This window comes from Pyxicephalus adspersus, chromosome 3 (genome assembly GCF_032062135.1).
Source record: "Pyxicephalus adspersus chromosome 3, UCB_Pads_2.0, whole genome shotgun sequence".
In the NCBI taxonomy this organism is placed as follows: Eukaryota; Metazoa; Chordata; class Amphibia; order Anura; family Pyxicephalidae; genus Pyxicephalus; species Pyxicephalus adspersus.
The window spans coordinates 56,943,169-56,964,741 of NC_092860.1; the positions used below are offsets into that span (position 1 = coordinate 56,943,169).

Sequence of the window (21,573 nt, forward strand, 5' to 3'; positions counted from 1 at the left end):
ACAATGGCAATATATTTGGGTCAGTCCCAAATGGCCATTTAGTTTCTCTTTGTGAAGAATATGCAGACATAAAGAGAGTCATTGAGTTGTTCCAATATCACCAACACAATTGGGTCATCTGTGTTGACCTTAAAATGGTATGCTTCCTTCTTGGTCAGCAACATGGATACACCAAGTATCCCTGTTATCTGTGCATGTGGGACAGCAGAGCTTGTGAGAGGCAATGGGTGGAAAGGAATTGGTCTCCAAGATCTGCACTAAAACCAGGTGATCCAAACATTCTACATGAGCCATTTGTTGATTATATTCCTGCCTCTGCACATGAAACTGGGTCTGATGAAGCAGTTCGTTAAAGCTTTGCCAACTGAAGGAGACTGTTTCAGGTACCTCATTTTGGCAATTTCTAGCCTGTCATTTGAAAAAATAAAGGCCGGTGTGTTTGATGGTCCACAGTATCGGCAGATAATCAAAGATGAACTTTTCATCAGGACAATGTCAGAAATCGAAAAGAATGCTTGGTTATCATTCAAAGCCATTGTCAAGGACATTCTTGGAAACACACTAGCAAATAATTACACAGAAATTGTCCAGAAATTCCTGGAGAGCTAAAAAATTCATGGTTGCTAAATGAGCATCAAGGTGCATTTTCTGCATAGCCATCTTTCTAAATTCCTGGAAAACCTTGGTGCAGTCAGTGATGAGCAAGGTGAACAATTCCACCAAGATTTGAAGGTCATGGAAGGACGGCATCAGGGTAGGTGGGATGTACATATGATGGCTGTCTACTGTTGGAGCATCCAGCGGGATTGTCCTAGCACTGAACACTTCAGGAAAAGCTTTAAGCGTAAATTTTTACTTTTACCTTAACATTATCCTTTGTATGAACAAAAGAAATAAAAAAAAACAGTAGATTCAAGTTATTATTTCATTACTTTTTCATTGTATGTAAAATTTGTATGTTTTATTTTGCTAAGTGAAAAAAATGGAGGGTACCCTGTATCGTAAACACTGGATGTGATAGCAAATAAATTGGGGTCATTTCTGGATTCACCATCCAAAAATTTGTAAAAAACAAGTGTAAGATCTACCTTAACAAAAAATGTGTTCCCCAGTGTTATCAAATAAACATGAGTGGGCGCAATAATGTTGCTGCCAACTATCTCTTTGCTCACATAATGGCTACTAATGGATATACACACAATGTGTGGAGTTTTTTCTGGAGAAAAATACAATTTCTGTCCTATTGTAAAACATTAAACTTTCTCATGAATCATTCAACCTCTTTTGCTGTCCTTCCAATTTCTTCTCCATGTTTCTACATGTTACATTCTTCTTTTGTGCCTGGTTTCAATGCCTTGTTGACTGTTAGTTCTGTTTTACTCTAAAGTGATGTTCCATGTTTTTCCCTTTTCTCCTTGACAGTTTGACTTATTCCTGTACCAGTTAGCCAGTTTTTCAGAAGCAATGTATTTTGTCCCAGATCTAATATTTATTTTTTACTCCTACAATTATAGCATTGTATTGTATACTGTGCATCAAATCAGGGGTTCCTTGACAGTTCAAAACAGGTACAAGACTATGACATTCTTCTATTAAACTATTCAACCTCTCCCTTTCTACTGGTATATACCCTTCTGCTTTCAAACATGCCATAATTCCCCCTATCTTGAAGAAACCCTCACTAGACCCCTCCCTATCTTCTAGCTACCATTCTATCTCTTAATGTAGACAATTGTAAAGAAGATGTTCACTCATACATATCAACCATGAATTGATGAAACAATTGTCTGCAGTTCAATATGTGGTTCTGTTGGGTATCTTGAACCATTATTCTGTATGCATAGAAATCCACGGCTGAAACTTTTTTGCTAGTTGTTTCATGGTTCTGGTTGTTTTTATGACTACTTTATATTCATCCATTGGCATATTTTCCAATGCTGTTTTAAAGGTTTTAATAACAACATTGTGCTCATAAAACATCCTTTGTAACTTTAAGGCAATCTGACATTTTGGTTCTGAGATGTATGTGCACCTCTAGTCAGTTTCTAATAATTTGTTTTCAAAAAAATATAATTGTAGAAATTTTGGTGGTTGATCTGGCAGCTGAAGTATCAATCCTGCTTTATGGTAAATGTGCCTTTGTACCGTGAATGTGGATGGAAATCCAGGCTATGGAACAACTGATGTGGCGCCTAACGATGTCATTTGGAAACATGAGTTGTATTTTCTGATGTTATTAAGAAAATGCTTTGACTCTGAGGTTTTTGCTGGTGTACAAAGAAGATTTCCACGTATACAAATGTTATATATCACATCCACACAGGCCACATCCCTTATTGAACCCAGAAAACAAAAAAATATACGGTGAAGAACACTAATTTTTGTAGCTGGATTTTTTAGGCAAATATCAACAGCATATGTTATAAAAATAACAAAATTGTATTAATATTTGTTTGAAATCCATATAAAGTGGGCAATAATGGGTTATTACGAACTATTAAACATGTAAAACATGATGGGATGGATAATTGAAACTGTTATCATATTTATGTTGATACCAGATTGATACCAGATTAAAGCAGATAACAGCTTCACTGCCATGACTACCGATCTGTTCCCCACTACTCATTCTAACAGAAAGTGTTGTTAAAACACAAGCATCAGGTACATTAGTGTATAATATGTTTTGTTTAATGTATTTTTTTCTGTTAATGTAGTAATAATTTATTGATTAACAATGTAATTTTTTTTATGGTTGTAGATTCTCTCTCCACTCTTCTGAGGAAGCGGATGTTTGCGCGAATAGCTTAGAGAATTAGCCCAGAATGTATCCCTCACAGGGACATTATGAAAGGAGAGATTATCGTGTATAATATTAATGGTTTTTATGTGGTTTTATGTATTTGAAATGAGCCTTTTAATGTGAATATTAATAAAATTTAGTTATTTTTATAACATATGCTGTTGATATTGGCCTAAAAATTCCCGCTACAAAAATTGGTGTTCTTCACCGTATATTTTTTTTTTTCTGGGTATTTGCTGATGTGTTATTCTAAAGTTCTTGTGGTAGTCTTTCCCGTTGGCTCTTTCTCTCATTTCATGTACTCGGGTCTCACTCTGTTGTATTGTCTCTTAAGCTCTGTAGTAGCTCTTTCTCTCATTTCCTGTAGTCGGGTCCCACGCTGTTGTACTGTCTCTGAAGCTCTACATGTAGTAGCTCTTTCTCTCATTTCCTGTATTTGGGTTTCATGCTGTTGTACTGTCTCTGAAGCTGTAGATGTAGTAGCTCTATCTCTCTTATCCTGTAGTTGGGCCTCATGCTGTTTTACTGTCTCTGAAGCTCTAGATGTAGTAGCTCTCTCACGCAGCGTGGCAAGTCTTCTATTCCTGTCCTCGGAATTTTCTTGTCTATGGTGTTGTTTCATTTTTTTTGCCTGTACAAAGATGACTGGTGCACTCACATGAGTCTCAGACAGATGTATAGCAAGTTTGGTTCAAATGTCTCCATGCATTTTCAAGTGATGGTGGAAGATGCATACATACATACAATTTCATATATATAGATTTGTAGTGGCCACCCCTGTTGAATGCAACATTTATGAATTATGAAGGAAAAAGAAGGGGGCTTCAAAGCTAAAAAATAGCCTTGAAGCCCCTTCTTTTTCTTAATTTATCATTTCTTGTTTGGTCCTAAATTTTATTGAAATAAACCCATAATGAGTGAGAAAAGGCAAACAAATACTTTGCATATAATAGTAACAATAGTATTACTTTACTTAATAATGAGCTGATCAGTGAATCAGAACCTCCACAGTCCTTCTCAGGATCCATTAGGAGGATCATTATTTTACAAAAGTAGTTGTCTTTTTTAAAAACTTGGAAAATGGACCATGGGATTTAAAATTATGAATTTAGTGGTCCGTGAGGTCGGAAAGGCTGGCGACCACTGATCCACAGTCTGACAATAAAAATTTTGTCTCCTGGCTTTCTGACGCTCTCTCCAGAGATGCTGGTCTACCAGGCCTAAACTGTGGAAGACTATGTCTTAGCTCACATGCTTCACACAGCCTTTCTGTCTGAACCACACTTGGTCTCGGGCTGCAACTCCCCCGATTCAAAGGCCAAGTGCACCAGAGCTATCCTGATTTTCTGGCCTTACTTACAGCCTTCTAAAGGTCCTTTATTTCCCATTCAAGGTGAAACTAAGGTGTATGATAACAATTATCTACCGAATTTGGCATCACATATTTGATTCTACCATACCTTGTATATAATTTAATAGTGTATGGCAAAGCCAAGCATAGATGACTTCAAGGTATACAGCCTGATTCATCGATGAAATGCACGTACGCACCGGACGGCAAAGTCTATTACCGCGAGTCGAGCCCGAGTTCTAGTGAACTCGCCTGCCAGTTTCCCCCGCAAGGATCGCAAATACGCCAATTAAGGCGATTAATTTTCAGCTGCGCAATTCAGAAGATGTTAACCTCAATGATGAGGTGATAGCAACTGATTAGCGCACACCGCTGTTCTGTGTTCTCGTCCATTTTACAGGTCAATTTGAATCTTTAATGCTTGATTTTTTTTGTGTTACTTTTTTTTATGTTACATTCTACTTCATCACAAACTTGCTTCATTTATAGTTACATTTGTTGCACTTGTTACTTTTTCTTTTAGTTGCAACACTGCAAACTCATTTCTATCAAGCTGGATATATACTAAGTGGCACTTTCAAATATGTCATCACACAATAGTATGAGTGTAAAGAAATCTGTGAACAAACATTTGTGACCTCATAAAAATTTCGTTCCAGTTTGACTCAAATATTTTAGTAAAGGATTATAAGCAAACATGTTACAATACATGTATTAAGGAACATTTAGTGCTTTCACTTGTGCATACACTTATGCAATAAATATGCATTTTAATTAGTACTATTTTAACTGGACTGGTTTGTGTGTGTGTGTGTGTGTGTAAGTTTGCTTGGATGGTATGCATTGATGTGATTTTTTGTAATCCTCATGATTGTTAGCTTCATCTGTTGCTGCAATGTTTTTGTGCCTGTTTTTTTTTTAGCTTTTCCATCCCTTCAGGGTGTTTTTGCAGATTTGAATGGCATTTTAGATCTTGGCCCACTATATATAATTGACTTACTCACCTCAGCTTGGTAGTGGAAGCACATAAAGGTGGATTCCTTCTTTTAACCAGAAGCAATATCCTCCATGGATGTTGCTTGTAGCCAAGCCCATGATATCCGAAATCATAGGAAGAAATAGGCAATCATTTCAATGTGAAGCAATAGGGACCAAAAAGCCCTTTTTGCCTATTTCTTCTTCTAATTTCTCTTTTCTATGTATATCTAAATACATACATACAGGTTTGGTTTTATGTGCACTCATGTCTATACATACATGAGTGCATACGAAGCAAATCATGCAAAATACACAAAAAAAATACAAACCTACCTTAATGAGGACTGTGCAAAAGTGCGGTGCATTTTTCAACCGATAAACAGTTCAGGCGCACGTAGCAGGTCTGCTGTGGCGCACAACTATGAGCTACATGCTCTTGAAGTTTGGCGCACAACTATGCACATCAAACAACTAAGACAACTATGCGCATCAAACAAATAAGACAATTGTGCTGTTTTTAGCTTTACAAATAATTCAAAGAAAGGAACATCTTAAAAACAATCACAATTGTCTTTTTAAACTGTGTGTCCTGGGAGATTGGAAAGGAGATCACATAACAAACAACATTTTAGAAACAACTTTATTAAAAAGAAACATTTCCTAAAAGGTCACAATAAAATATAAAAATACATCAAAACCAAAAAAAAAACACCATCAAAATGGCCCAACAAATTTTGCATTCAATAAATGCTTACCAGACCAATATGCAATTTTGCCCTATCAAGGGTGGAAAACTGGATTAGAAAATATTTATGCAGGACAAACATTTCAAAGTGGTAATAAAAGCAGGATTTTGCAATCAAACAATATGGCCACAAACACAATAACATAGCATTAACATTGACTTCAAAATTGCAAAATGGACATTAAAACATTCAAAGTAAAAAAAAAATAAAAAAGAAGCTATTGTGCTAAATGGTAAGCAAGGTATCAAATGCAGCAACATAGATTAATTAGGATAACACGCAAAACAACAGCCTCTCAAAGAAAAGAAAAAGACAAAAGGAAAAAGCAAGTTAAAACACACCCTTATATATGCTCAAATTTAAGTGCACAGGTAATTCACTTGCAATTAGCACTTGCGCAGTCTATCAAAATTGGCTGTTTGGTTTTTTTTTGCGATTGGACATTTCATTATCATTGATTGATATGATCCGTTAGATTTGTACACCAGTAAATAGATATTCTATTAATTAAAAAAATGAAATAAAGTTGGGGAAGATTTATTGTTAAAAGTATTTTCTATATGCATATATATATATATATATATATATATATATATACACACACATACACATATATATGTATAAGAAACAAACAAGAACATGTGTGTGCTTGTGACTTTTGTGGGAAAATCTAGTCCGATGGCAAAGCCGAGGCTTCGCGCGCGGAAAGTCGCAAGACTTACCCCGAGGTGGCTCCTCAGATCGGGCATCGTAAGCCTTTAGATAGGCGCCTATGTAGAGGAGCTGAACTTGGTTAACTCTTTCCCAACAGGAAAGAAACAAGTGATTTTAAAATATGCTTTTTTCTTAGCGCATATAGATGTTTTAAACATTTGAACAGCACAAACCTTTTTTTTTTTAGGGCTAAGGGTAATATGTGTGCCATTAGAAAGACGGCTTCCGATTTCGGATCGCGAATACGAATGCGCGAGCGAGCTTCTGATTTTGCTTAGTGAATCAGGGCCATAGTGTCTGCAGTGAACACCCAAACTCATGTAAAGATATCTGTAGAGACAAACCAGTTAATTGAAAGGTAATGTACTGTATCGGAGAGCATCTAAAGCAAATTTGTCTCACTACTATCATTGTTTTTCTGCATTAGTTAATTGAAAGTAAATAAAACAATGACACAAATCCACACATTTGTAAAAACATTTGGGTTGACATATTTAGCAGAGACACTCGGACCTGCACTAAAACATCAGACATCCACCAACAGCTTTTGACTGGAAAATCTCTTTTGATCAAGTCATAACTCCTTGAGCATATAAAGCTAAACTGAGCATAATAGGTAAATTTTTGGCAGCTAGGGTTTGGCCTTTTAATGGAATTTAATAATTATGAGCAGGCAGGATTTGAATTGCAGGGACAGCAATGTCCCTTTTGCAATAAAATAAACTTGCCTGACTTGTGTTTTAATATACTCACCAGCCCTCACTCTGTTGCGGGTGTTGCTATCTTCATCTGGTCTTCCACTGGGTTCTGAACCTTCACCTATTTTGACTGACCAGATTGGAATGACGTAGTGTTGCTTGTGTTCCCCAGGGGTACTGGGCATCAGCATTGTACATTGAGCTACACATGTGCAGTAAAAAGGCAGGAATGTATAGACATAGTCCGTACCTTCTAATATAAAACTCCTGCCTGCTTACATTTTTTATTTGTGGAGCTACAATTCCACTTTAATAATTTTGTACCTATCCTCCAATTCATCCATAGGTGGCAGTATAGCCATAGTTCATGAACAGATATTTACCATTACCTTGGATATGCAGGGTTCAAGATTTATATTATTATAATTACCATCAATAAACAGTATTTATTTAGCACCATCATATTACGTAGCGCTGTACAAAGTCTATAGTCACTAGCTGTCCCTCAAAGGGGCTCACAATCGAATGTCCCTACCTCAGTCATATGACTTTAATACAGTCTAAGATTAAATTTGGGGGTGACCAATTACCTAACTGCATGTTTTTGGAATGTGGGAGGAAACCCACGCAAACACAGGGAGAACCTGCAAACTACATGCAGATAGTGTCCTGGCTGAGATTCGAACCTGGGACCTAGTGCTGCAAAGGCCAGAGCACTTAACCTGGTGCAGAAGAGCAAATTAAGGGGCTTTTAGATAAGACAGCCTCCTTACTACAAAGAGGAGAACGGAAACAGAATAGCAATAGTGACAGGGATGATGATTTACTATAGGAGTTCTCACGCGGTGTTATTATTGGGGATCTTTTCGTTTAAATTTCAGGTTGTGGTTACTCTGAGGGCACTTTTTAGCCACTATTCTGTCTATAGCAGACTTCTTCTATCTCCATTAAAAAATCACCATTTGGGGGGTGGGGAGTACTTTGGGCTATTTAATTTAGAGATACACTTTTCATTTCATGTTGATATAGGCCCTTTTTTACATTCAGGGTGGTTAAAGCATAACATTCATATGCTGAGCAAAAGGGTCACCTTTTCTTTTTGATCCTCCAAGAAAATGCACAGAACAGTATGGGTATTGCCTAGAAAGTACAATAAAAGAAGTCCAGTACTCCAGGTCAGAAAGCAAAAAAAGACTTTAGTTTTTTTCTACATCATTTAAGAAAAAATGTGCCCAAACTACCTCACAATATATTACTTGCATCACTATTACCATAGTTAGGCATACATCAAATGGGTCTAATAATTATGAAAACCACAAAATCATCCTACTGCTGACCAAATTTACATTTCTTTATCATCTGTAATTTTATAATTCTTCAATAAATATATTAGGCTTTATGTTTGTTTGTTAATTTCAAGCTTGTCTTGCTCAATATAAAGGTCCAGCTGCTGGCTAATTTTGCACTACTATATCATCTAGGGTCTCTTTAATGTTAATAAGAGTTTGATAGAAATCAGACAGTTATGCATCACCATGGGCACTCTTGGTGAATCCCATGTCAAGTATTGGTTAAAGCAGGTCTAGTACTGCTTGAAGAAAAATCATTTGTGATAAAACTACCTGAAGTAGTCAGTGGAATACAAGAGATCATACTGTTCCATCACAAAACATATAGCATTAAGGCATTACACATACATGTATTTTGATTTGTGTATTTATCATGTTGCTCCTTCAAACTGCTGAACCCGTAGTGAATTGAATCAGGCCACATTTGCTTATCCCTTTTTATGAAGTTTTATGTCCCTAAATGGATGACAGAATATTGTCACTTTTATTTTGCACTTAAAGTAACTTTGGCAAAGAATTTTGATTATTCAATTTAATTACTTTGATTACTTTCAAATTTTCTGAAAAAATAGCTAACAAATGGCCACTGACCTGCCAGACTGTTTGGTCATATCTCCCTCAAGTGTCTGATATTTGGAATCCAGTTCCCCAGTCTGTCATTCTTCCTAAAATGTCTTTTTTGATCTTGTAAAGCTATTTGTACAAAATAAAAGTCCTTTTACACTATTACTAAGAAAAAGTACCAGATAGTTTCTAATCATCCTTGTGCTATAGGGTCAGCTGTCATTTTATTTCTTCAAATTTATAGCCCAACAATTTTGAACATTTTTGTTGCAATACTCAGTTTTTTTCAGAATCTCTTCCACAGACTAACTACTCCATGGTAACCTACTGCTCCTCTTTGGAGAGCATATCTTGGCACAGCATTGACACTAACCTAGGCTAGAAGGAAACTGCTGCAGAAAACTTGGAAAAAGTGGAAATGGCTTCAATTAGTTATGATCTGTGTAATCGGAGTGTTTTTTCCTAAACAGTGTTCTAAATGGTCCCCCTCTTTTCTGTCTCAGTTGGCACAAATGTGTGTTAGGGGTCCTTTTAGAGCACCCATTGTCAACCAAGGTTGTGTGAAACTCCAGGGTACCTCAACAGTTTGAAAGGTGTTCCCCAAATTATCATTATTTGATATCCATTTGGATGATGAGTTTTTTTTTTCCACAAAGGCCCCCACTAAATTGTTTTCAATTTCAAGGGTTCCTCTGGGTTACAAATGTTGAGAAAATTTTCTTTCATGAAGTCTTTAGCATAGGTGCATCTGACTGCGATGGAGCTTTTGCTCTAGTCTGGCCTGGGACTAGTTTGGATATGAGGAGGCAGTATAGTATTGAATCTGACATTTGTCTCCATGAAAAGTTAAGAGTGTTCATCATGCTCCACGTGAGGAGATCTCAGGCACAATATAGGCCTATTGTGACCTTCCCCTGCCCCTGGGGAGCACAAGAACTCATTGTTGCCCTGTCTCCTGTGGGAGAAAATGGTTATACTTATGGTGCCTCAGTTTTTGAATACTCCATACAAGACTGAAAAATCTAAATTAAACCTAAATAATTATAATTAATATGTTGGTTATAAATTATTATTGTAGAGACTTTGATTTTTTTAATTAAAGCTTTTATGATTTGGTATATTTTCAACTGTTTCATTGTTTTTGTTTTTTGTGTCAGATACACCATTAAAATAAAACTTAGGTACGTTTGAGATCTCCTAGATATTATTCTTTTACCTAGTTATCACTCTGAACCCATTGACAAGCCCTGTTCTTTGCCATAACGATATTCAGCATACACCCAATATAACCACTAATAGTGGGGAGAGCTCCTCTCGCTCTGCTTTATTTATTGAGAGTGGAAAAGATTGGGCAGGGAAAAGGAATTCTCAATCTATATATTGTATCTATCAATTTATACCTATACAGGTAGTCCCCGAGACAGAGGACTCCAAGATAGGAACTGGGCTTCCCTGCTCGCTCCTGTGCAGGATAGAGCCTGGATAGGGGGAGGGGGGTGTTTTATGACTTGCAGAAGAAATCTTTTGATAAACACAACTGAGTTGTGGGTGATCTTAGGGGGTGAGCTCTTTCTGTAGCCTCTTCTAACTCTTTAATCACCAAGACAAACTCTGCAGTTGTTTTTTTTTTCTTTTTTTTGCATATCAAAGCACAGCTTGCTCCAGAAGTTAATGAATCTCTAAGCTACATAGAGTTTTGTTTTTTGCTTTGTTTGTGAATACCTTCCAGTGAGGATTTTTTACAGTAACTGACACCACACTGCCTAAAATTATGTTGAGACATCTGTCTAAATTGCATTTATTAAAATATTGTACCTGTTCTAACTTACATACAAATTCAACTTAAGAACAAACCTACAGTCCTCTATCTCGTATGTAACCCGGGGACTGGCTGTATGTTAACTCGTAAAACATCTGTCCATAAAACGAGAAAACATCACAACTAGGGAGCACAGGACTTCAGATGTGTATGTGAGGGGAAAAACACGGGGGTTCTAATGTCACCTTGTCTTCACTCTGCCCAGTGTGCCCCCTTAGAATACACCTGGAACATGTGTGGAAAAGTTTATTCCATTTTATAAATAATTATATCAGAGATGCTCTACTTACTATATATAAAATAGCTTCGTGTGTCTGTATATTTTGAAGCACATTTCCCTATTAATGTATAAAAAAGATAAAAAAAAACAAGATGTAAGGGACCGCATAGTGACAGCTCACACCTTTTCCTCTGCCTGATATACTGGCACAGCCCTCTCCTCACAGCTCATCATTACCTCACAGAGCGGCAAGGGGGCCGGGCGACTTGAGATCACGTGGCCTTTTAGCCCAGGCAAAGATGGCGGCGCCCTTAGAGCTGGTGTTGAGCACGGATGCAGCTGGCCAAGTTGCTAATTGTTCGGTATGGGATCCTCAGACAGGCGCCGTACTGCTCACCTACCGAGGAGGGAACAGTACACCCCACGCTCTAGCCCTGCTTGGCGGGCAGTACCTCATCGGAGGGCAGCTGGGGAAGAACTACATCAACGTGTGGGAGCTACAAAGGAAGGTGAGTGAAATGTGTTAGATTTGTCGGTCTGTTCCTAGAACACCGGATAGCCGATGTTTATAGCTTTATTATATATTTTTTAAGTGCTTTTAGATGATCCTACTGTCATTTTGGCTAACCTTAACCCCTTCCTACCTGGCGCCTAAGCCTAATTACTCCTCTGTTCTCTAGTACCTAGAACCTTAACCCCCCCCCCCCCTTAACATAAATAAGGTTTGGTTCATTTTTTGTGTGCATTGTTCTGCATGCTGTACCATTAGGAATGGCAACCTAATGACTTGGCTAACCCATAGCTGCACATAAAAATAATTGCATTTTCTTTTTTTCATAATGCACTGTACATATGGTACCGTGCAATACAACACATGTCTGCATTGTTATATAAGACACCCTGATAAATGCCCTGTCAATAGTTTCATCTGCTTTTTCTTGTATTCATCATTTAGGACCAGCTACAGCAAAAGATTGTATGCCCAGGACTCGTCACCTGTCTAGCTGCCTCTCCTAGTGGTCTGTACTTGGTGGCAGGTATTGGGGAGAGTATCTACTTGTGGGAGGTAAGTAAAGCAACCTGCTGGGCTCTTACATGTTCACCCTTTCCTTCTATGAGTTGTGTTTTTATAGGGAGGATAGTAGATCTCACTGCTTCTGCAATTTAGCAAGCATCTAAGTGGAACTCTACCCATGTCTTTAAATAGAACCCCCCCCCCCCACCCCACATATACTTACTAGCACAAAGCAGCAAACGAGGAAGTGTTCTGTTAGAACCAACCACTTTGTCAATTCAACCACTTTTACCTTGAGATGCAAACAAAGTTCAAGGCCTAACCATTCATTACTTCAGTTTTTCATTAATACATAACTGTATGACAGATAAAGAGTTCTGCTTGTACTTGCTGCATATTTTCTTCAGGGAAGTAACTATTAAAAGAACATAAGCCAGGGACCTAGTATTTCAGCAGAAGCTCAGAAATGACATTTTTTATTATTGTACTCACAGACATACTTTAATGTAAATTCTATTTTGTTTTGAAAAATTTAGAAGATAGAAAGCCCATGGGTGAGCATAAGAGGAATGCAAAACTGTACACAATATCTTTATATATGATTGCCATTTTTAAATATTTGCAGCATTTTTTATATATTATTGTCAGCTTTTGGTTCAGACTTTTTGTGTTCTCACTTTCCTTGTGGTCTCTAGGTTTGTACAGGGAATCTCCTTGCCATTCTTAATAGTCATTATCAGGATCTGACCTGCCTCACATTTACAGATGACAGCAGTCATTTTGTGTCTGGTTCAAAGGATAGCCTGGTCCTGGTGTGGAACCTTTTCACGTAAGTTTTTTGTTTATTCATAGAAGCATTTTGGAAGGGTTGATCTACATATCCTATTTGTTTTCCCCCTTATGAGTTGGGGCAATGTAAAAACAACGGTTGCCAACTGGTGGTCCATGAGAATATTTTGGTGGTTCCTGGCTTTGGCCGGTGTGGCCCCGAGCGGGGTGAGGATAATGACCTCGCTGGAAGGGTGCACCCGCCCGAGCCACGGGCCATGTCCTTTGTATGGATCACAGGCTCAGGGAAGTGACCGGGTTGGGTCTCTGGACACAATCCGCCTACTCTCCCATCGCAGGCTCAGACCTGCGATGGGGAAAATGGACGGGTCTGGCATCGTGACATCACTATGGGGAAGTTCCTCCCCTTTGAGTGGCACCCTGAGATGGTAAATTTAGTGGTCCATGTCTTGCCAAGAAGACCAAACTATCATCATGGTTACCAACACATTTATAAAAAAAAAAAAAGTTACGTTTGTTAAACTCTGTATCTAGGAGTGCAACTAACATTAAAAAATAACATTGATTAACGTCAAAAAATAACATTGATTGTATTTAACAAGATTATCTTTAGTTCTCTGTAAATCCTAAACTAAAAAACTAAATAATAAAATTCTCCTATTCAGTGTGTTGCAAGCTGAAGGATCACGAGGTCCTGAACCCCGACATATGTGGACTCAACACACACTTCCTATTACAGATGTACAGTGTGGATCTGGAGGTCCTCAAGCCAGGGCAGTAACTTCCTCTTTAGACCAGACTGTTAAGGTAATTTGTAGTTGTAATGACTACTTTTCTAAATCTTTCTTGATAACTTGTACAAACTTGTAATCTTCTGCACTTCAACATTCACAATAGGAAAGTAATGGAAATCCCTGCTTTCTCATTCCATACTGTACTACACAGTGCTGTAATGCTGAATAAAGAAGTGCACAAAGATTACATATTCAATGACCTGCTGCTCTTGTATTTGTATTGTATTCACTGCATTGTAGAAGCGTAGAGCTGAATTCCCACAGAGTAGCTACAGACCAGCTAGCAGGAAGCCACACTGCGTAAACCCTTTCTGAACCCTAGTGGCTCTTTCAGTGGCTAAACCTTTGCAATAGTAAAAGTGGGCAGGCACCAACAACTAGTTGATCTGTGGCCTCTGTGTGTAAATTCAGTTTAAATGGTCAGAACTTATGTCTTGCAAAAAGAGATTTAGGGGGTTCAGGAAGACTTCCTGTTGAAACTAATTCACTTTAGAACCTATTCCTATGTGTTTAGACCCCTCTAATAGAATAAACAGAAATCAACCAGCAGACAGATTTGAACTCTGTTAACCACCTGGGCGTTTCACTGATGTCTAGATTTCTGTACCAAAAGCGGTACACTGTTTTTCATGAATTTTGTTTTTTTAAATTGTAGACCTGTAACTTACAGAAATATGTCCGAACAAGGGTCTAGTAGATATCATGAATATAAAAAAAGTTTGAAACACACAATCATGTAAAAAACAAAAAAAAATTACTTTTAATAAAATTAAATAATAAACACAAGAATACATAAATAAATGAAAAATACTGAAAATGCAATAATTCGGTATACTGTATAGTAATATGTTTTTCTAAAACACCTCCCTAGTGTGGTAAATTTTAAAACAGAGTCCAACGTCAGATACCTATAGACAAAACCACATAAATATATTTTGTATTATTTTGTATTGGATTGGATACAGGACTTTGTATTGAATCCAATACAAAATATTTGAATTTCCCGCTACGACCCCTGTCGACGGGCACATGCACTGACATGAGGAATTGCCGAGGGACGCATACGCGAACGCTGGGTGTTCTAATTCTTTCCGAACTTCCATGCAAAAAGTGTTACATTTTTTGCATGGAAATTTATTTTAGATTGTAGGCTATATTTCACCGAATTACTCAATAATTACTTATAATTCACCGAATTACCGCATAACTCACCGAAATATGTCCAAAATTTTATAAATTTAATAATAAAAAAATTTTTTATAAAACAAAAAAAAAATCTTTAAAAAAAAAAATCTTTAGTTGAATTTCCAAATTATTTACTTTGTCTTTATTTTATAATATTTTGTATTGGATTGGATACAGGAGTTTGTATCCAATACAAAATGTGAATTTGAATTTCCCAGTTATATACTTTGTATTTATTTTATATTATTTTGTATTGGATTGGATACAGGAGTTTGTATTCAATCCTATACAAAATGAGAGTTTGAATTTGAATTTCCCGCTGATGGGCACACGTGCCGACGACGTCATCACACACCGACGTACATGCGAACACCGAGGGAAGAAGAATCCGATGAAGAAGGCAGACACCCAACGCTGGAGACCTCGGATGGAACAACAGAACACGGAATGATCACAGCGGCACCAGGTAAGAGACGGCTGTTTCTTTTTTTATCCACCTGAGAAAAGTTTGGGGTAAACACTTTCTGCAAGTGTTTTTACCCCGAACCAAGATCGGGTTAAACGCCTGAGTGGTCAATAGAATCTTGTTTTGCTTGTCATATGTAGAGTTTACAATTAACACATCCCACTAAATAAACCAAGAAATCACTGAAAAAAACGTATATAAGAAATGGGCATAATTCAATGAAGTTATTTCAATATTTTTTTTTTTTTTTTACTTCTGGTAAGGTATGATTTAGAACTTTATAGTAACACCAGTGGAGCCACTCTGGTTCAACAATGGTAAAAGAGCTACATTTCAGGAGATGCTGCAACCTTGTAGTAGTAATCATATTTTGAAGATGTTTTGTGAACTTCTTAACTTTGAAGCAAGTTGCTGTATGGCAAACAAATGTGTAACTTTTTCTACATATACTAGTGATACCTAAACCATTGTAATTCCAATTTGTGTTAATGCTTCATAGCTGTAAAATTGTGAGCAGTTACCTCCTCAACTAATGAATCTGCTGTAGTAAACCCTATATAATTTATTTCAGCTGTGGGACATTGCCTCTGGGGAACTTTTGGTGTCTGTCCTCTTTGATGTCCAAATCATGTCAGTAACGTTTGATCCAGCTGAATATCACTTATTTTGTGGTGGTAGTGATGGCTCCATATTCCAGGTGGATCTTTGTGCATGGGTAAGTGGGCATACTAGAATTTTAAGACTAACCTAAACAGAGGTGAAACCTGAGCAGGTAAATATAATTTTGTTTCCACAGCCAGTGCAGCGGGAGAAGAACTTCAGTGTTGACCAAGAAAAGGTGTTTAGAGGACACAGGTAAGAGATTTTTTTTTTCTTGGTGAGGTGTATTCTTAAATGGTCCTCTTCTGTCTCAAACGTTCCCCTATAACATACTGAAGATACATATACAGTTATGTGTACATTAGAAAACAAGGTTAATAGGGGGTAGAATAGTTTTTGGAAATCATGCTTTGAATACCTGCAAAAGCTCAACCATGTACTGACTGGCTGTTATGAAAAGCTGGCTAAAAACCTAGATGCGTCAAATGTAATTTATTGATTCTAGAAAACCACAACTACTTTGCTTTTTCTGTATGGTAATTCATCTTTCATTTGTCTTTGCTGTATCTGGTGTTGTCATTCCAGTGTTTAGGACAGACATGGTTTATGGAGTAAAGTGCAGGCTTCTTCGCTTGAAAGTGTTTGCTTTTATTTTTGTACAAGTATTTGAAGATGATATATTACCTCACGCCAAAAATGTTGTTGTGTAGGTTTCTGTAATAAATACCCACACAGTGACTGATCTGTCTTCGCAACTTGCGTATAATACCATTTGTTCCAAGCAATCAACTGAAACCACTTTAAATGCTAACTTTAGACTGTCAATTAGAAAAAAAACTATCCTTTCAGCTGCAACAATATTTTGTGTGGTTTCCTAGGTAGAAGTGTAGGAGGACCTTATTATTTCTAAGATGTACAATGTGCACCTTTTTAAAGGACTGAGCACAAAGCAAGGGAAAGTGTTTAAATAATGGCACTCTTTTACCATTGTTTAGTCCACAGAAAGATTCAAGTCCTACATTTGGCAATCAGGACTTTCTTTAAAGGGCTGTAGTGTGCAGAACAGGCAGTACATAGCAATAAAGGAAAAAAACTGTTCCCATAAATACAGGTTAGGTTCTGTCAGCTGCTGTTTAGAGAAACTACTACTTATGCAAATTATTATAAATGACCAGTGTTGTAGGTAAGACAATATTTTAATAAAGTACATTTCCCAAAACCAGTTGAAAAATCATAGGGGATAATTGTTTCAGTTACCCACTTGAGTCTTAACCACACCATAAGAAAGAAATGTTGTGGGTAATAGTCTGTTTAAAAGATTATTAAATAAGTTTATTGGAAGAAGCAATTCAAAGCAACTAATCATATTTTATCCATTTAGAGTAGTAAGAACTAGAAAAGACAATTGGCTGCTTAAAGGTTACTAATATTTGCATATTGCTCTTTTTATCTTGAAATAAGCTTGATACTCTTTTAATGTTTAAAAAAAAAAGACAGCGATCCCCTCAGTATAATGCTACCTTTAAGCACTGCATGTGATGATTGTCATTTGGTCTGTGAACTTGTCTGTGAGTAGCTGAACACATTCTTCAGGGAGCAGACAGCTGACCAGGTTGGAATTTTTCAGCCTGTTCAACTCTGTTATTCTCTCAAGATAAGGCCTACCTTCCGATGTGTCTGTCTTTTCTCTGTGTAAATTATTAGGGGTAGCTGGGCAAGATGTCATTTAAAAAAACATTTTGGAACTTAATTTTATTGTGGACATCTACAATTAATTAAATTATTCAGTTATTTTAGGTACAAAATGTTTGGACAATTTTCCAGTAATAGACATGCAGAGTACCTGACAAGATATTTAAGGGATTGAACAACTTTTTACAACTGTTTGTAAAAAAAGGAAAAAAAAGGAACTTTTTATCAATTATTTTAATAAATGTTAGGCATAGTCACCTGTTGACAACTGCAGACCTTAATAGAATCTCGGACATTCCAGACTTTGGGCTAATACCTAACAACCCTGGGCTTCTTTAAGCAACTGAGCGAGGAACTAAAAATTATACTACTACAGGGAAAGGCCAGGTCAGGTCACAATTTCCAAAAAAAATGTCATCAAGCAAATTACTTAAAGTATACCTACTTTCTAATCTAATCTTTCTAATCTCTAAATTAGTGGAGGAATTATTGGTACATATAAAGGCCATATTCAAATTACATCACACTGTGCGCTGTCAAGGTTGCATGGAGTTTTTATCACAATCTGGAATGTCAAAGATCATATCTTCTCATTATGATCATCCTTCGATTTCAAACCCTTCACGCAAATTGACAATTAATACTAAAACAGATTTTATTCAACTACAATTAACTGCTTTTGGTTGGTCTAAAGTTTAATGGTGTTCTAAAAGTGTATTGTATATCTATCTCTACCTAAGAATAGGCTGAGTTAAATACATGTAAAAAGTAAATATCACTTCAAACCCTGTTCACAGAGGCCAGGTAACTTGTCTTTCTGTTTCACTGGATGGGAGCATGTTGGTATCAGGATCTCATGATGAGACAGTCTGTGTTTGGGACATACAGAGCAAGCAGTGTCTGCGTACAGTCAGCCACAGAGGTATTGTCCATTTCTCTTTTAGATGACAGTCCAAAATTGCCCAAATAAAACACTTTAATATGTTTCTGTAAATTGTTTTAAATTTCCCCAGGTCCGGTAACAAACGCCTTTATCATACCAGCACCTGGCAACATGTTGCGAGCAGACAGTAAGCCTAACTTTCCCCTGCCTCGGTTCAGCAAACATTTTCAAGGAGCTGAGGGCTCTGACGGGCCAGAGAGTGATGGAATTATTCTTCGACTTGGAAAACATCAATATGTATGTATTGTATAGATAACATATTTTGTGTGCAATTTTATTGGCTTTTGTTTTTGGTTGGCAAAGAGGCTGATTTATTGCTAGCAATGTATGCCTATTCTCTAAATGGAGCAAATGTTAGATATATTCTTAGGACTGTTTTAGGCTGAACATGGGCTGCAGAGCAAATGTACAGGAAAGAGGCTGTGGAGACCAGGTATGATGGAAGGGGGTATAAAGGTTTAGACGACAATTTGGAGGAATATAGGTGTGAAGCACATACAGTCTTCTATGAGCTGTTCGGTAGCACAGTATACTACCATCCACACGCAGTTGAGGAAAGCCTTGGAAATGACTGTTCTTAACGTCCAATATGCATGCCTTAGAATACATACAAAAGTAATTAGTATATGTGACTCCAGCCTACCAAAACTTTTTAAATATCAGCTGCATTTAGAAGCCCAAGAATGGGCACAAAAATGTCTTAGACACAAATGTGGTGAAAAGTAGGAACAGGAACTTCCTAATTTAGGCTCTCCTATCCATGGATTTGAGATGCTATCTCTCAACGTACCATAACTAATAAAAATAATGATACTCAATGTGGGGAAAGGTGGTAAACGTTTTCATTTTGTTTTATAGATTTTGTAGTTTGTAAGGACATACTTAGTGTCTTACTGTGGTGCTTGTTTCACTATTCTTGCACTTTATTGGATAAGAATAAGGAGAACATGGTGATTTTTACCTCTAGGAACAGCAGCAGCTTACAAAAACTTTGGATTATAACTATATATATATATATATATATATATATATATACACACACACACACCATATCAATACCAATATCTCCATTTGGGCAAAATTATGTCCATGTTTTTGAATTTTATAAAAGTGTAAGACTTTAGTAACTTGTATGAAATGGCATTAATGGGTATGGATTTTTATTTTTATATCCTTATAATCAGGCCAAACCCATATAACATTTACATTTGACAAATATGATTAATTGTTTGCTAATTGTGATACATCCACAGTTGTGGCACAGGGATTGTTTTGGAAAATGTAATAAGCAGTGCAGCAGTAGTTTGTCCAGTTTGCAGTTTTATCATCTTGTAGATGTTGCACCTAGAATTTGTACTTTTTGTACTACGTCTTGCATATAATTTTGACATAACATAGCAATCTAAATTGTCTTTTTTTTCCTATGAGATTACCTCACCGCTCTTCCTTCTTATTCTAGGGGTTAGAAGACACATACCAACAGAGGGCAGAACATCTTCACCAACTCCTTGGTGAAAGTGAAGGCAAGGTAAGGTCTTCAGAACTAAATCCCGGTAATTCTTGTGAATTATTGATGTCGTTACTGTGCCTTCATAGTGTTTCTTTTCCCTGCTTAGAATCTTTCAGGTCTCGTTGAGCAGCTTAGATCTCGGACATCAGAATTGGAAGAGGAGCTGAGTATGGTGCGAAAGATAAACAAAGATCTCTTTAATTTCTCAGCCAGTATTATCACCAAACCGTGAGGTCCAATGTAATAATGAAAAAAAAAAACTTCATTTTGACTTCATTTTCTTTCTCCGAGTAGACCGTCAATTGTTTATATCACTAAGGATTTCATGCAGCTTAGACTAGCCCATAGTTGGTGGTTTTGTAATAAGCCAAAATAGTCAGTCTTCAAGACAGGTCTTGTAGCCCAGTTCTTTGTGTGCAGAGGTTTTGCATTAAAATTTTTCTAGGTCATAGAATTTAAAAATTGTAAATAAGCTATCATTTCTCTTTGGTTTAGGCATTTTTTTTTTTTTTAGCTGACCTCTGTCTCACATACATGGCTTATGGACAGTAGTTTTCCTTTAAATTATAAGCTAACTTTATCTTTATTTTATTTAAAAATAAAAACAATATACCCAAACCAGAAGCCCCTGGTGGATGTCCCTTAAGAATGCATTGTAGTAATTCAAGTGCATAATGCATGTTTTAACATCAACAATCAGATAGAAATGGGCCCTTAAAATTTATCGTTTGCCGATCCTACTATAGTTAACTAAAACCTGTGGGGATCCCAGTGTTTTTTCCCCTAATACCCTCATTGTTCTTTGCACTTCTCTGGTAAATAAGCCCAATAGTAAAATAAAAATAAAGTTTTGTATAATGCACTCTGTTTTTACCTGCCCTCTTATCAATTTGCACCCTTACAAAGTTTTGAGCAGCTCACATGTCTGACTTGTGGTACCTTTTTGTAAGACTGAAAAAAAAATAATGCTTTCCTTTTCTTACCATAAAGACTTAAAGCACAGATAATTTAAGGTTGCAGTCCTTTGTAACCTGAACTATGTAAGTTTATATCGTGTACAATATACCATCTGCTTTATATCATTTTGTAATAAACTTTGTTTTGTTAACTTTTTTAATCTTTCTTGTGTCCTGCTGCAAAACTGTGTCTCGGTTTATGTGAAGTCTGCTCTTAAATAGTTGCTACACACATGAATCTATAATGCTATTCAGACAGTTATGGATCCTTAAATTAGATCAAACTTCAATTACTAAAATCTCATAAAAACCTAAATGTTTATGTAATCTCAACTCTATTTTTAATATTCAGCTTTTATAAAATATTACTTGTTGATACCA

General features: G+C 36.7%; 1 protein-coding gene across 1 annotated transcript; it reads left to right on the forward strand.

Moving 5' to 3' along the window:
• Window positions 1-11,508: 11,508 nt before the first annotated feature.
• WDR18 (WD repeat domain 18) lies at window positions 11,509-21,344 on the forward strand. The gene is made up of 10 exons (XM_072404790.1): window positions 11,509-11,751; window positions 12,198-12,308; window positions 12,953-13,086; window positions 13,712-13,853; window positions 16,063-16,206; window positions 16,288-16,346; window positions 18,581-18,705; window positions 18,797-18,963; window positions 20,186-20,254; window positions 20,343-21,344. The coding sequence occupies exons 1-10, from the start codon at window positions 11,542-11,544 to the stop codon at window positions 20,466-20,468; spliced, it is 1,287 nt and encodes a 428-aa protein (XP_072260891.1). The 5' UTR covers window positions 11,509-11,541; the 3' UTR covers window positions 20,469-21,344.
• The last annotated feature ends 229 nt before the right edge of the window (window positions 21,345-21,573 follow it).